The 15,206-nt window shown below is 46.0% G+C and overlaps 1 protein-coding gene across 7 annotated transcripts in view; it reads left to right on the top strand.

Moving 5' to 3' along the window:
- The window catches only part of ush2a (Usher syndrome 2A (autosomal recessive, mild)), a 1,354,742-nt gene that overhangs the window by 607,293 nt on the left and 732,243 nt on the right, over positions 1-15,206 (top strand). For all 7 annotated transcript variants that reach the window (XR_005462328.1, XM_038811752.1, XM_038811743.1 and 4 more), the window contains one exon: positions 6,209-6,370. Coding sequence is in view for 6 of the 7 variants with exons in the window: in XM_038811752.1 (XP_038667680.1) it covers positions 6,209-6,370 (162 nt within the window). In the remaining variant the exon portion in view is untranslated. The remainder of the gene's footprint in view (positions 1-6,208; positions 6,371-15,206) is intronic.

Genomic DNA, 15,206 nt, shown 5'->3' with positions numbered 1-15,206 from the left:
GTGAACGTGTCCAGGGTATGGCTCAGTCAGTGATGACCATGGCTGTGGGCCTTGGCAGAATGTCTCTTTAGATGGGGGACATGACCCAGTATGAGACTGACCTTGATGAGGCACTGTAGGACTCTCAGATGGGAATGGCCGAGGCGCTGCGGAGTTTGTCCCAGTCGCCGGTGGGCATTGCGTAGTCACTGCAGAGCATGGCCCAATCACTGAGGAGCACCGTGAAGGGTATCAACACCATGGTCCAGACATTGGGGAGCCCCCTGAGTTGATAGAGCCAGATGATTCAGGGGCAGCCAGGGCTCGAACCAGCTGCCCCTCCATCCCGAGTTGAACCCCAGGGCCATTTGGCCACCAATCAGGAGGAGGGGACGCTGGGTGGCAATCAAGACCCATCCTATGGACTGACGATGGTGGCCACCAGCTCCCCTGAGTTCCACCCCTCTGGTGAGGCCGCATCTCGCAAGCAGCGCCTGGAGCAGGGAGGCAGGGCTGTGCGTGTGCTGCTAACAAATGCATCATGGCCTTCCGGCCCCAGAGCCCCCAGAGAACGTCCGTCAGAGGCATCAAAAGCCACAGGATGAGGTAAGCAGCTAGTCTGCCTCCACCTCTGATGTGCATTCTGGGGACACACCTAGTCGTAGCAGTAGAGCAAGGAAGATAAATCACATCAAGGATCACAAAGGGCACTGGGGGGGGGGGGTGTGAGGGTGGGGGGAGTGTAAGGAGTGGAGTGTGTGTTGGGGGTGATTGATGACGGGGCTTTGTGGGGGGAGTTGGTGGGAGGGAGGGAGATGGGGTGGCATCATTGAGATAGTGGGGCACTGGTGTAGTTGGACGAGGGACATTAAAATGCCCTCAACACAGCCTGTCTGACATCTCTGGCTCTTTGTTCCTCGATGCAAGCTGACCGCCAATCCCATACCCCAGACATGCCCCGCCCCTCCACCCAATACGCCCTGCCCACGCACATCCAGCCGCGGACATGTGCCATCCCCTGGGTGTTCGAAGGTTGGCTGCTGTATCTGCGGTGCTGCCTCCCACAGTGTTCAAGTGCAGTGACCATGCATCAAGGTGTGATTGGGATGCTACGCAATGAGCCTCACATGCTACATGGCCTGCCCACCCACAGGAACCCACTTGGGATGTGTGAGGTGCTTACTTAACCATGATTCCCAATTCTTTATTAGCAATAGCCGTCCGACACTCCCCCGCCGCACCCTGCAGCGCCCCCCCCCCAGCCCCGACACTCCCAGCCCCCCATGGCGGCCCACCCCCACTGCTCCCCCAGTTGCCTTCCCCCCCCACCGAGCACAGGGGCAGCATGCCTAGTACCCCCGGGTTCATTGCCTGTGAGCGAAGATGGTTGCTCACCTCCTCAGCTCCCCGAAGCAGCCTATCCGCCAGATTCACGTTTTTCAAAAGGAGTACTAATCAGCACCAGTGTGACAACCTGCTGGGGAGGCAAGGATGACAGGAGGCCATTGGATATAGGGTAACTCCCATTAATCATATGCAAATAGGGCTTAAGTGGTGATAATTAATTTCTTGCCACGCGACGGCGAGATCCCAATTTCGCTTTCAGGAATGGTTTGCCAACCAGCTCGGTTCTCATTTTCCGCCTCTCCTGCCATTCACCGGCCATGTTTCACTCGAACGAGAACACAACAAGGCCATAGAATGATGCCCTTAGAAAGTGCACATTTCTGAGTTTGTTAAAATACATTAGATTGGTAAGATGACGTAACTTCTTAAAGGACAGTTCAAACCTAAGAATAATTGTGTCCATACTTGAAGATAACCTACCATTAGTATTAGTTTCACTTTTCGTGAAATTGAGCAAAGTAGCTGGTGTAAGAAATGTCAGGTTGCTGAATCAAGTTTTTTAATGCTGGGTTTTATCTCCTTCAGCAGGACTGACCAGCGCAGAACCTTCCCAATGCATCTAAATTGACATCTGCCAAAAGATAATTGGCGTGTAACCTCCGTGAAGTGTCAATCAGAGTTGAATTGCCATTCCTCTCTAGTTACTTATCGGGAAATGAAGCCCCTCCTTTGTCGCCTGACTACCTCACCAACTCTGCCAAGAGACTCCACCCCTACTCCCTGAACCCCCTTATGATCCCCGACTACCTCTCTGAGCCCCCACAGAACTACCCCCAACACGTCACAGGACTCCCTGACTGCATTCCCCTACGCTCCTCACAACCCTCCACTGACCAGCCCCCCCCCCCCCCCCCCCCCCCCCAAACCACCTGATCATTTCCACCACCCACCCCTACCAACTTACTTTACAAGCCTACCCGCTCCTTTCTCACCTAACTTTTCGACTCAGGCTGAGTGAGAACAGTGTTGTGCAGCAGGTTCCTGAGGCGTGGTGTCAAGGGCAAGAGAGTCGGAAGTAAGGAAGCCATGCCCCCTTTTTTACAGCCCAAAAGCAGATAGGTTTAGAGGTCCATTCACTTTAGGAAGCAGGGAGCAGGTGGGTTTCATGAGTTGGAGGTGTGGGGGCAGTCCCGTGGGGGTTCAGTGGGGTAGCTGGGACCATGCGGGGGATCAGGGAGTTGGGGAGGGGGGGTGGAGGAGGGGGGAGTCCCTTGGCAGGGTCGGTGGGGTAGTCAGGGGGTCTTATGGAGGGTTGTGGGGAGAGGTCAGTCCAATATCAACCCAGGAGCCAGAGCTGGTTTTAATTCTTCTAACCTTTACTGGATAACTATGACTGGAAGGCAAAAGGAACCATACGGAGTTTGCAATTTATGTCGTACTTCTGTATGGTTCCCATTGCGGGACAATTGCCCAACAGAAGTTTGAAATTCCCCAGTACATCTTTGGGCTACACCCCAGTTATGATGTCCCAAGTTCAGAAGTTATGGGCCAATGATTTTGCGCTAAGCATTAATAGATTAATTTGGATATTAGCTGAATGCCTCTTTCCCAAGTTCTGAACTAGCGTGGCAAACCTCCACAAGCTGCAGTCACTGGGACTAAACTATCACATTAAAACAATAAAGTAAGAAATGATTGATGTTAAAATTGATCTTCTTTAATGAAACTGTCTTCCCCATGAATTGTTGTCAAATGAAAATTTTGTTTATCACAAAAAGTACCACCTGAAATTAATCAAGTAATCATAGGGAGATTTTTTCAGTGAAGCTTTTCAGGTACATTTCAGATATGTTTATCTCCCTGAAAATTTAATTCTTACCACAGTCCAAAATCTTTGATAATGAATGTGCAAAAGCTATTCAATCTCTGGCCTATAATGGGTGAGATTGGTTTTGAAATTACTTGAATTCCATTCTTCCCACTCAGTGGTTGGCAAGGTAAAGGACGAAAGGCAAAACCAGGAAAACCTGGTCCATACTGGAATTCCAATTTAAGGCATACAAGATCAGCTCAGAACAATGCCAGTCATTTCCCAAGTTTCACCGGCTTTCCTTCTGGATCCACTGATCAGTTGTGGAAACACTGGTCTTATTTCTCTTTCCGACGGTATGGAAGACAATTTTGTACCCACACTGCCGGGTGGCGGAGATACACTAATTCACATTCTGGATAGATTATTTGCAGGTTTATCTTCTTCAAGTACCCTTCCAATTTCCTTTTGAAACCATTGACTGTGCCGCATCAACCCTCCCACCCCACTGACTTATAGGCAGCAAGTTGCTGGTTGATACCACTCGCTGCACAAAAACGTCATCCTCACATTCCACCCGCATCACTTGCCAAAATCTTCAAACTCTGCCCCCTTCATCCTTACACAAGCAGCTAATACTGTAGGAAGACTTTTTCTTTGTCTACGTTATCTAACCCTGTCATAATCTTGTACGCTAATCTCCTCTCAATCTTCTTTGCCCCAAGGAGAATAGCCCCAGCGTTTCCAATCTATTGTTGCAACTAAAATGCTCCATTCCCAGAACCATTCTTCAGCGCCCTCTCAAGGGCCCTCACATCCTTCCCAAAGTGTGGTGACCAAAACTCAATGCAATATTCTAGCTTTGTCCGAACCAGAGCTTTATAAAAGATTCAGCATAGCATACCCTCACTGCTTTGGTGTTCAATGTCTCTACTTATGAAAATGAAAATGAAAATTGCTTATTGTCACGAGAGGCTTCAATGAAGTTACTGTGAAAAGCCCCTAGTCGCCACATTCCGGCGTCTGTCCGGGGAGGCTGGTACGGGAAGGCTGGTACTTATGAAGACCAAGCTGCAATATATTTTGCTGATTAACCCTCTCAATATGCCCTGCCACCTCGATTCACATGTACCAGGTTCCACTGTTCCTGCAGACTCTTTGGAGCAGTGCCATTAAATATGTACAGTCTCTTCCTATCCCTTCTGACAAAAAAAATCACCTAACACTTGTCAAAATTAAATTCCATTTGTCACCTGCATCCCCATTCTGTGAGCCTATCCATGTCATGTTGCAGACGATTTGTATCATCCTCACTGTTTCCCATTCCTTCAAATTTCTCACATCAGAAATTTCTAAAATTCTACTCAATATTCCAACATATAAGTCATTCACATAGAGCAAAAAAATGCAGTGGGCCGAACGCTGACCATGGGAGAACACCACCCTATGACACTTCCACCTGGAAAATAACCTTTTCCCAAGACTTTTTGTTTTCTGCCCTTTAGGCAATTTTTAAAATCCAATTAAACACCCTGCTTCTATTCCCTGAGCCAAATTCATTCACCAATTACAGATTTCCAAGTAACGTTTTAGCCCCATTCCTTTGCTTATTTCAATACTGATACACACACTGGTCCAACAATGTCTTCGTATCCGGTGCCTGTGTATGTCCAAGGATGCTATAGAGAATCTCTGCAGCGGGAAAAGCAAAGAGGTGCATGCTTACACCAGCTGTTAAAATCGTGTGCCATTGTGGGGTGAGGGGAAAGCAGAATAAGAGTAGGGCAATTAGGTATCAGTCATCTTCAATAGCTTCAACCCGATCGCCGGCTGTTTCAGTGATGGTGAGCACCGCCATCCCAGCTGGGAGAAGGACACACAGCTTTGTCAGCCTGCTGTTACATGCCACTAATCCTGAAAGAGCGAGGGAAATATGTCACTGAGTGGGATGGAATCTGTTTGGGTCATGTGGCTGTCATGGTTAAACAGTGGGCAGCGTGTGCAAGCTGTGAGATGAAGGTGTGAAGTGGTGTAAATGTTTGAGTATGAGATAAACCTTTTGATGTTAGGCAATCCAGGTAGCCCTGACAGCATCTGTGGAAAGCGAACGGAGCAAACGTTTCTAGTCTGGATGATTTTTGTCAAAGCTGGAGAGAACTGGAAATAGTATCAGATTTACACTGTTGTGGGTGCGGGGTGGTCGGGGGGGGGGGGGGGGGGGGGGGGGGGGGAGGAACGACGCACGCGGTGGAGGGGGGGGAATGGAACAGTGCTGCTGGAAACGTTAGCTCCGTTCTCTCTCCACAGATGCTGACAGACCTACTGAGAATGTCCAGCATTTTCTGTTTCTGTTTCAGATTCCAGCATCCTTAGTAATTTTCTTTTATCTATTAATGTTGGGTTTGAGTTATGATCGATAGACTTTGTTTGTAGGTGAGTGATGGTGGTGTGGGGCAGATAATGGGAAATTATATTTGAAGGTGATTACTGATCTTGACCACTCAAATGTGGTCATTGAACTTCGTACGGCACTGCATCTAGGCCCCCAGGGGGACAGTCAAAGTTATTGACTGCCGCAGCTGTCTGATCCCATACCTCCGTAAAGCTTGTGTGATGAGCCTTTTGGTCCTCTATGAATAAATGACATCTCTACCCTTCCCCACCTACATCAAGGCCCCTCCGTAATATCAGAAAATGAAGAACCTTTAAATCTGTTCCATGCCATTCTTGTGACTTTCTCAAGTCCAAATCAGTCATGTGATGACTTCCAGAACCTGCTTCTGCTGAAATGCACTTCTGTAAAAGGTGCAGATTGGTTTTAATTAGTGTAGACTAGTTTTAACTTGTGCCAGCCTCTCACGATTCTTCACCCTCCTATGAGGCATGCAGCCATTCAACAGTGCATTTGGCACTGCTAACACACTGCAATGATTTAAATTAGCAAGCAGCAAGAAGGGTATGGAAAGTAACAGATATGGGTTAATAATGCTCTGTGATCTCCATGCTTGTTTTTGGGCCGTGTCAAATTCTGCAGCATATTTCTCTAATCTTAATATTCTTACTTTATTTTAGCTCCGAAAGATGTTCAAGCTCCAACTGCTGTGTCTTTTCCTACATCGTTACTGGTATCATGGCCTTTACCAAAACAAACAAATGGTATTATCACCCTTTATACAATGTTCAAAGACGGTAAACCAGTCTACACAGGCAATGAGCAAACATATAATGTGACTGGTAAGTTTGCATTTTGTATGAATCATCAAGCCGAACATGATTAAACTCTTAAGTTAAAAATGTACAATATTTTATTGTTCTTCATGGAATATTTAAAGTAATGATGTCTGGAAGTTCATTCACAGGATATACATACTGGAAAATAGTTCTATTTGTATAATATAATGATGCAACATTTATATGGGACTGGTTTAGCACAGTGGGCTAAACAGCTGGCTTGTAATACAGAACAAGGCCAGCAGCGTGGGTTCAATTCCCGTACCAGCCTCCCCGAACAGATGCCAGAATGTGGCGACTAGGGGCTTTTCACAGTAACTTCATTGAAGTCTACTTGTGACAATAAGCGATTATTATTATTATTATAGGGCGTAATTCAGCCATTACACTGCACCGACGTAGAACCAGGCGCAAAGGGTGAACCTCGGAAGAGGCCCACATCAGATTTTGAGCCTGGAGCATAGCCAATTGCAAATCACCCGACCTGCGGCACCCGGCGCAATTAGGATCATGCCCTCGTTGGGTGTGATACAGATAATCATATTTAGTGGATCATTTAAATATGCACGGCCACCTTGACATCACTTTCACTCAGTGCCTGGGAGTCACCGACCGCACCAATGAGGTCTCAACCGAGCACCGATTAGTACAGGTCTCGACAAGCGGAGACCAGTCGTGATACACACTCGGGGATCACAGAGGCCCCCAGGTGGTTGGGGACCTGGCAGGGCAGTAGTCTGGCACTCCCCCGGCACCTGAGCACCCGGGCAGTGCCAATTTGGCTTGGTTGGCACTGCCAGGGTGCCGAGGCACTGCCAGTTTGCCAGGCTAGCACTGCTAGGATGCCAGGCTAGCATTGCCAGCGTTCCTAGGTGCCAGATTGGCACTGTCAAGGGTTGGGGCATTAGGGGGGCCATACCCATGAAATGGGGGTAGAAAGGGTCTTTATAAAGTGCAATGGGTGGATCTTGAAATAGGGGACCCTCAGCAACTCATATCGGAGTGTCCTCAACTGGAGGGGGGGATGGGGAGGATTGTGGTGTAATTCCCTTGCCTGCAGGGGTGGCATTGCCCATGGGTGGGGGATGTGGTTATACCCTCAAGCTCACCTAGGCATTGGGGCACCTTTTGAAAAGTGCATCCTGATACCTGAGGAGCCGGTCTCACCGGCAAGTTCAACTCCCCACTGCAGAAAAAATTTCTAAGTGTGGGCTGAACCAGGCTTTATCTCACCCAAAAAACTGGCATGAAACACCCCATCAAACATGCCCATAATGAGACTTACGGCGTGATTCTCTGGAAAGATTTCTAAGTGTGGTAGCAAGCAAGCACAGCCGCGAACTTCCTGGCTCTCGCTCTGGCTAAGCTGGCAGCGCAATACATTTTTAATTGGTCCACTTGAGGAGACCCCATGGGTTTCACACCACAAATAAAGGCTCACCAGCTGATCATAGAATCATAGAATTTACAGTGCAGAAGGAGGCTATTCAGCCCATCGAGTCTGCACTGGCTCTTGGAAAGAGCACCCTACTTAAGTCCACCGTTTCCCCGTAACCCAGTAACCCCAGCTAACCTTTTTTTTCGGACACTAAGGGCGATTTAGCATTGCCAATCCACCTAATCTGCACATTTTTGGACTGTGGGAGGAAACTGGAGCACCCGGAGGAATCCCACGCAGACACGGGGAGAACGTGCAGACTCCGCACAGACAGTAACCCAAGCCGGGAATCGAACCTGGGACCCTGGAGCCAACAGAGGCCAAGTGGGTCTTGGCATCAAATACCCTAGTGGGTGGAGGTCCTGCTGGCCAATCTGAGCCAGCAGCTCTATTGAATAGTAGTGCCAACACATTGGCTGCTGTCAGCATGCTACCCACCCAAGACCTCATTTTGTTGTTGGATCCCAGGCCAGAGGTGAGTGATGATGGGAGAAACGTCGTGGGATTTGGGTTGGGGGGGTGACATAATTGGCAAAAAGGCCATGGAGTGTGGCTTTCAGCAAGCCCCTCATTTCCTGAGGCCTGACACTTTGATCAGGCACTGAGTGCCTTTAAAGAAGAGGCCCACCCCTACTCCCGGGGGCTTGTAAGCAGCCCAGCATGGGTTTGCTTGTTACACTGCCCCCGGGCGTGCCCTACATGCCGCTGGGATAATACCAGTGGCGGCAGGATGAAACTCTTAAGTGGGTTTTAACAGCCCACTCAAGGGCTTCAATTGGCGGTAGTGTGGGAGGGCTGTCCAGGGACCTTCATGTCATAGACTTAATAGGGCTGGAGCTGGGAGGTTGCCCACTCACTACCCTCCCACCGTTAACCCCCCTCCCTCCCCCCTGTTGCCATACTCTCCATGGGGGAGGAAACATACAAGGTTCTACCTTAGTTTCCATTTGTAAGATTTATTTTGCAGATCTCTCTGTAATGTTCTTTTAACAGTTATTTACCTGTACATCTCTAGTAGATTCATTAATTTTATTCCAACTTAACCCTTCGGCAGGATTCCACCCCCCCCACCACCACCTCCCATCCCAGCCTGGCGGCGTATTTGCCAGCAGTATCAGTCTCATTGACATCTGCAGGGTTTTGCAAGCCCCGCACTCTCTGCTGCTGGGAAACATGCCAGGGGGTGCTGGGGAGGGGACGGGTCGCCATCGTCAGGTCCGGAAGATCCCGTCAGCGGGAAAGGCTGGAACATTGCGGCCCTTCTATTTTTCTATCATCCAAGCAGCTTTATGCTCTCGTCCTTTTTTTCACTTTTTAAAAATTAAAATCATCCAGCTGTGTCCTTCACATGATCCTAACTTTACCCCCATATTCTACAGACCGAGTTATTCATCTATGCAGATGTTTATTGTGACATCACAACAGCTGCTCATACAGGACTACTATTTGATTTGTAGCTATTCGTTATTTTCTATTCACTTTGCAGTTTGCCCAAATAAAAGGGCAATTACGAACCCAATCTCTGCTGACTAGGCCACTTCACAACTGTCTGCCTGGTAGTTTGTGAAAGCAATTTTGGTTTCCTCTTTTTCTAATTTTCCCACATTTCTGGTGAGGAAGTGTACAGCGTCTCTATGTGAATCTTGACTACAAACAAGAATTATGCATTCCCTCAATTCCATAGTTTTGTATTGACTTTTCCATCACTGTACTTACTTTACTATTGTTGAGCTGACTTGTTGCTAATATTTCCATTTTCCCCATGTCCCTAGGAGTTCTTGACTATAATTCTACTGGTGCCAATTTGGGCTCTCATACCTTGCCCACTTTGCCATTATTCATGCATGTCCTATAAGCCAGATTCTGAACCCATCCAAAGCACAGGTTGTGGGAGATGACCAGGAATGCAAGGCCCATTTTCTGTCTCAGCCCTAGGGGACTGAGGCAAACTTAAATGGAACTATATTCACCCTAACGTCATCCTAGCCTTCACTAGAAGATAGGTTGCAGCCAGTGCAACAGTAAAGGATAATGGTAGTGACAATGGATAGAATAACAATAGATAAAGAGGAATTACCTAAGAGACTGTCAATCCTCTAAGTAGGTAAATCTACCAAGTCTGAATGGGCTGAATCCTCGGTTACTGAAGGAGGTAAGGAGGAAAACTTTGGAGCCTCTGACCACAATCCTTCGAGCACCAGAGGACTCAAGGACTGAAAATGTTACACTTCTGTTCAAAAAAGTGGGAGGGATCGACCCAGCAACTACATGTCCGGTCAGTACAATTGCAATAGCGGGAAATCCTTTAGAGAAACTGGGTTCTGTAGCCCCATTGAGGGAGGCTGCACTGAACCCTAACCCTAATTCTGCCTGGACTTTGAACGATCAATTAATTGATAAATGAATACGATCAGTAAACTCAACTCCAAGAATACATGAAGACAAGAAATAAGAGCTGGTGTATATTTTAAGATGCCTTTAAGGAATATCAACATGACATCACTTGAAGGCAATTAGGTCATGTCTTCCAGTTTTAGTTTCACTTTTTGTTTTTAGCAGAACACACACACAGCTCTAATGCCTTCAACTTTACACCTGTGTATAACTGTTCTCATATGCCCTTCTTAATGAAGGTCCCCACAATGTTTTACTTAGCCCATATTGGGCAATTGGTGCCTTGTGTCATGTACAGTAAATAAGTCCAAGGTATTCTATCATTATAGTAACACAACAGACCATCAAGTCTGATCCGCCATTTCATAGATAGGATCATGGCAGATCTTGGGTTTCAACTCAATTTTCCCTCCCACTCCCCATGCTCCATCTGCTGGTTTCCTTTGATATACCCTACCAGTTACATCCACAAAAAACTATAATAAATTTGTCAAACATGATTTCTCTTTTGTAAAATCACATTGAATTGTTCTAATCATACTCGGCTTTTCTAAGTGCATTGTTAAGAATTCCTTAATAATAGATTTCAGAATTTTTGCAACAATTGATGTTAGGCTAAGGGTCCTCGAGTTCATTGTTTTCTCTCTCTGTCATTTCTTGAAAAGAATTGTAACATTTGCCAATTTCCAATCTAATGGGACTATTCCTAATCTAAGGAATTTTGGAAAATTATAGGCAGCACATCCACAATTTTTTCAGATATCTCTTTTAAAACCTGATGGTGTAGGCCACCAGGTGCCATGGAATTGGCAGATTTTAATCCTTCAGCTTCTCTAATACTTTAGTTCTGCTGATAGTAATTTCTCTAAATTCCTCACATTTCTTAGCACCTAGCTTATCATCTATTTCTGGTATGGAACTTGTGTCTTCTATTGGGAAGACTGTTGAAGACTGTTATGATCCCAGTTGATGTTACCACAGATTTTTAGGGAGAACACAATTTACAAAATATGTAATATATATAATACACATAATATGGGGCAGCACAGTGGCCAGTGGTTAGCATTGCTGCTTCACAGTGCCAGGGATCCAGGTTCAATTCTGGCCTTGGGTGACTTTCTGTGTGGAGTTTGCACTTTATCCCTGTGTCTGTGTGGGTTTCCTCTGGGTGCCCCGGTTTACTCCCACGATCCAAAGATGTGAAGGTTAGATGGTTTGGCCATGATAAATTGCCCCTTAGTATCCACGGATGTACAGGTTAAATTACAGGATTACGGCTAAAAGGTGGAATGGATCAATGCAGAGTCAATGGACTAAATGGCCTCCTTTTGCACTGTAGGGATTCTATGATATCTTACACTATAATGTTTTTGATAAGTACACAGTCCAGGTAAACCAACAGGCCAATTGCGGTCAGACACACCAAACTGTGAAATTAAGTGGCAGTATAACCCAATATAGATAATGTGGATGTCTAATCAGATCCTCCAGATGCTTATCACACTGCGAGCCAACTGGTCTCACTGGAACTCTGACTTCCACATGAGTGTTTCCAAACTCAACTATTGTAGAACAAGCTTGGAAATTTCTCCCAAACAATGCATTCTTTGCCGCAGAAGGCTGTGGAGGCCAAATCACTTAGTGTCTTTAAGACAGAAATAGATAGATTCTTGATTAATAAGGGGATTAGGGGTTTTGGGGAGAAGGTAGGAGAATGGGGATGAGAAAAATCACCCATGATTGAATGGTGGAGCAGACTCGATGGACCAAGTGGCCTAATTCTGCGCATATGTCTTATGGTCTTATTCTCTCGGATACCTTCACCAAGGATTCACTTCCAGGATTTCAGTCTTTCCTTTCAGTATTCTTCTACCTTGGATTGTCATATGCATCCAAGCTTCCACACAATCTCTCCAATACCCAGCCATGCCAACAGAACATGACTGCCTCACAGGCTGCATTAAGTTGTAACCAAAATGTTGATTTACCTCTGATGTTTGGCATCTTACCCAGCTGACTTTAAATCTGGTTCTTGAGCTGGCTCTTTAACTCAGAGGGCTTTCACTGCCTTTTACTTGGCTTCTCCTGAACAGGATCTTGTTCAACTTCTTGTTCTTTGTTCCTTTAACTGTCTTCCTGTGACATACTTTTCCTCCCAACTCCCTGGTTTCTGGACTTCCTTGTGTGATTTTGAAAAGTCTGGCTTTTGCAGACCCCCGGTCCTGTCCAGCTGTCCAGATGCCCAGCTTAAAACTAAAACTCAAAAGTTCTTTCTGACCTAGGGTGACCTTTGGTTGCTAAGCAACATCCTAGTCTTTAAACTCTGCTCATTTTCATGTTGTGAATCTTTAACTACAATGCAAGCACCTTTGTTTAACATGAGCTAACTGCCGTTTTAACCCTTCTTACACAGAAACACAAAATTAAACTTGCTTAAAGCTTTATCTGATTTCTAATACCCACAAATACAAATATAGATTACTTAATAATACCTGTTTCCTGACAAGACAGACATAAAATATTTGTTCAATGCCCCGCCATTTATTTCCTCATTCTCCTTGTCTCCTGTCTCCGCTTCTCAGGAGCCACATTTACTTCAGCTACATCTTCCCCTTGATACCCTAATAAAATATCTTACTTTTACATTTCTGGCTAGTTTACCCTCCTGTTCTATTTTTTCCCTTTTTAATCAACTCTTTGGTAGTTGTTTGCTGGTTTCTAAAATGCTTCCTACCCTCAGAATTGCTACTGTTCTGTGCCCAGCTCCCCATTCACCGTGGTTCCACACTCTTTACTTTCCCTCTGTCACTGATCATCAGATTTTCCTCTTTGTAGCAAAATTAAACTAAAAACCAACACAGAATACTTATTCCAAACTAATTTTGCAAATTGACTCATGCCATAATGCAGACAAAAATAAATTAATCACCTCTTGACTTTCTGTGTCCCTGTTCTGTTTTGTCCTTTTCACTTCTGTTGCTTTTACAAGCTTCCTTCGTGACTGTAGTATGACTGATGGAAGGCTGCCGGCCTTCAGTTAAGAACACTGTAGGTGGCCTTGGAGGGCAACTCTTGTCCTAGAAGGCCTGGCAACAAACTGCACCATCTTGGCCTGAGTCGCAACAATTTGGGCTGGTTAGCTGACAGACAACAGCAAGGGCGCTGATAGAGTGTCACTGATGGGTCAGTGTCTCAGCAATAAGAATAATCTGTTGGAGAACAGATTGCTGGACTGCTGTGAGAAACCTGCATGCCCCTTTGAACGCTGGAATGTCATCATGGCAGCAGTTTCATATTCCATTACAGCACTGAGAATTTTGCTGGCTTCTTCTTCTGCTGCAATGCAAACTGAGGCACTGACTATCAGGTGCAGCATCATGATTAGTTTCACAGGCCTGTTGATGGAGGTGAACAAAAGTCCATATTGGAAAGGATGGGTTCCACGCTTTGGTCAAAGTCATCTGTTACTAGGTGCTTGATGCCTCCATGTGCTTTGATATTGAATGCAGACCCCAACAACTTTTATCTGTAATGAAAACAGAAAATGCCGGATAAACTCAGCAGGCCTGGCAGCATCCGTGGAGAGAGAAAAATACCCCATATGACTCTTTTTCAGAACTGTAGTCAATAGTTTGACCCATCAAAGTACTTATCTGAGACCTCTGAGACAGAATAGTGTGCGACATTGGCGTAATCTACCGGCCTTCTTTCGCCCAACTCCGTGACCCGACGTGACAGTTAAATCTCGTGAGAGGTCTCTCGCAAGATTTTGTGAGATTGATGGCACTGCCAGGGTACCAGGCTGGCTTGCCCAAGGTGCCAGTGCAGGAAATGAGTTCAAGTGCGACCTCGGCAGGGCGTTCCTCACCGAGGTCCTTTAATAGCAGGGTCAGTCTTGGAGCTGCAAGTGCCGGGAAACACCCCGCTAAAGGCTCCCAAAATAGGACTGTTTTTTACCATTAAATTGCTCCCATTGTCTCTGATGAGATGATAACTGCATGATTCATTCCCCAAGTGTCTCGCTGCCTGCTCATCCTGTCTCTATCCTATTACTCTGAAGCAAGCACAATATCACTATCTGACCTGGTAGCTGCAAGTGTAAGATTGAGTGATGGTGTTTTTCTTCTTTCACAACCTCCACTGACTGGACATGTTCTAGTTCCTCGGTATCTGACATGAAAATGGAACAAGTGTTGTGTTGTGACCAGGGGAGAGAAAGAAGTGATAACTGCATGCTTTCTGCATCTGCAGATTCTGGTCAGAAGAAATTAAGGCATGAAGAAGATTTGGGGCAGAGAAGAGCAATTAGTTATGAAGATACCGTCATCATCAAGAGCTTCAGCCTGATAATCTCAGTGATGTCCCTTCTCATAATGGGCAGCAATGATCTCTGCCGGGGGTTAATCATGCCTATGACCTTGTCCCCCTCCAGCTAATTCCTATTACTTCCTGTTATGCACAGACTTCTACAAGAAAGAGGGAAGTGTGTCAATGAGTGTCATGCAATATGTTTGTGTGATGTGGATGTCACAATTGAATAGCTGCAGTGTGCATGAGCTGTGAATTATGGCTGTGAGGTTTGCAACACTGCTAAGCACGTGAGGTCATTGCCCAAATCTATCCCTGCATCAATTTATCTGCTCCTGAAGCCCTCAACATGCCTTTATTTTTACCTCTAGATTTAACTATACCGCTATATGCCTACCCAGTCTTCCATGTTCCACCTTTCATAAACTTGAGGCCGTCCAAAACTTTGCTAACCAGGTTACTGTTCACTTATCACCCCTCGGCTTGCTTACCTACATTGGTTAAGCAACATCTGGATTTTAAAATTCTCATCCTTGTTTTTAAATATTTCCATGACTTTGACCTTTCCTCGCTCAGTAATCTCCTCCAGTCCAACAAACCTCCAAGACACTTGCACCCCTCAAATTCGTGTGACTTGGGTGTCATTGATTTTAACCACTCCATCATTGATGGCTGTCTCCAGCTAATTCTTATTGCCTC

This window comes from Scyliorhinus canicula, chromosome 1, assembly GCF_902713615.1.
Source record: "Scyliorhinus canicula chromosome 1, sScyCan1.1, whole genome shotgun sequence".
In the NCBI taxonomy this organism is placed as follows: Eukaryota; Metazoa; Chordata; class Chondrichthyes; order Carcharhiniformes; family Scyliorhinidae; genus Scyliorhinus; species Scyliorhinus canicula.
Note: the sequence above shows the minus strand (reverse complement) of the source record. Positions and strands in the feature narration are given on the sequence as shown.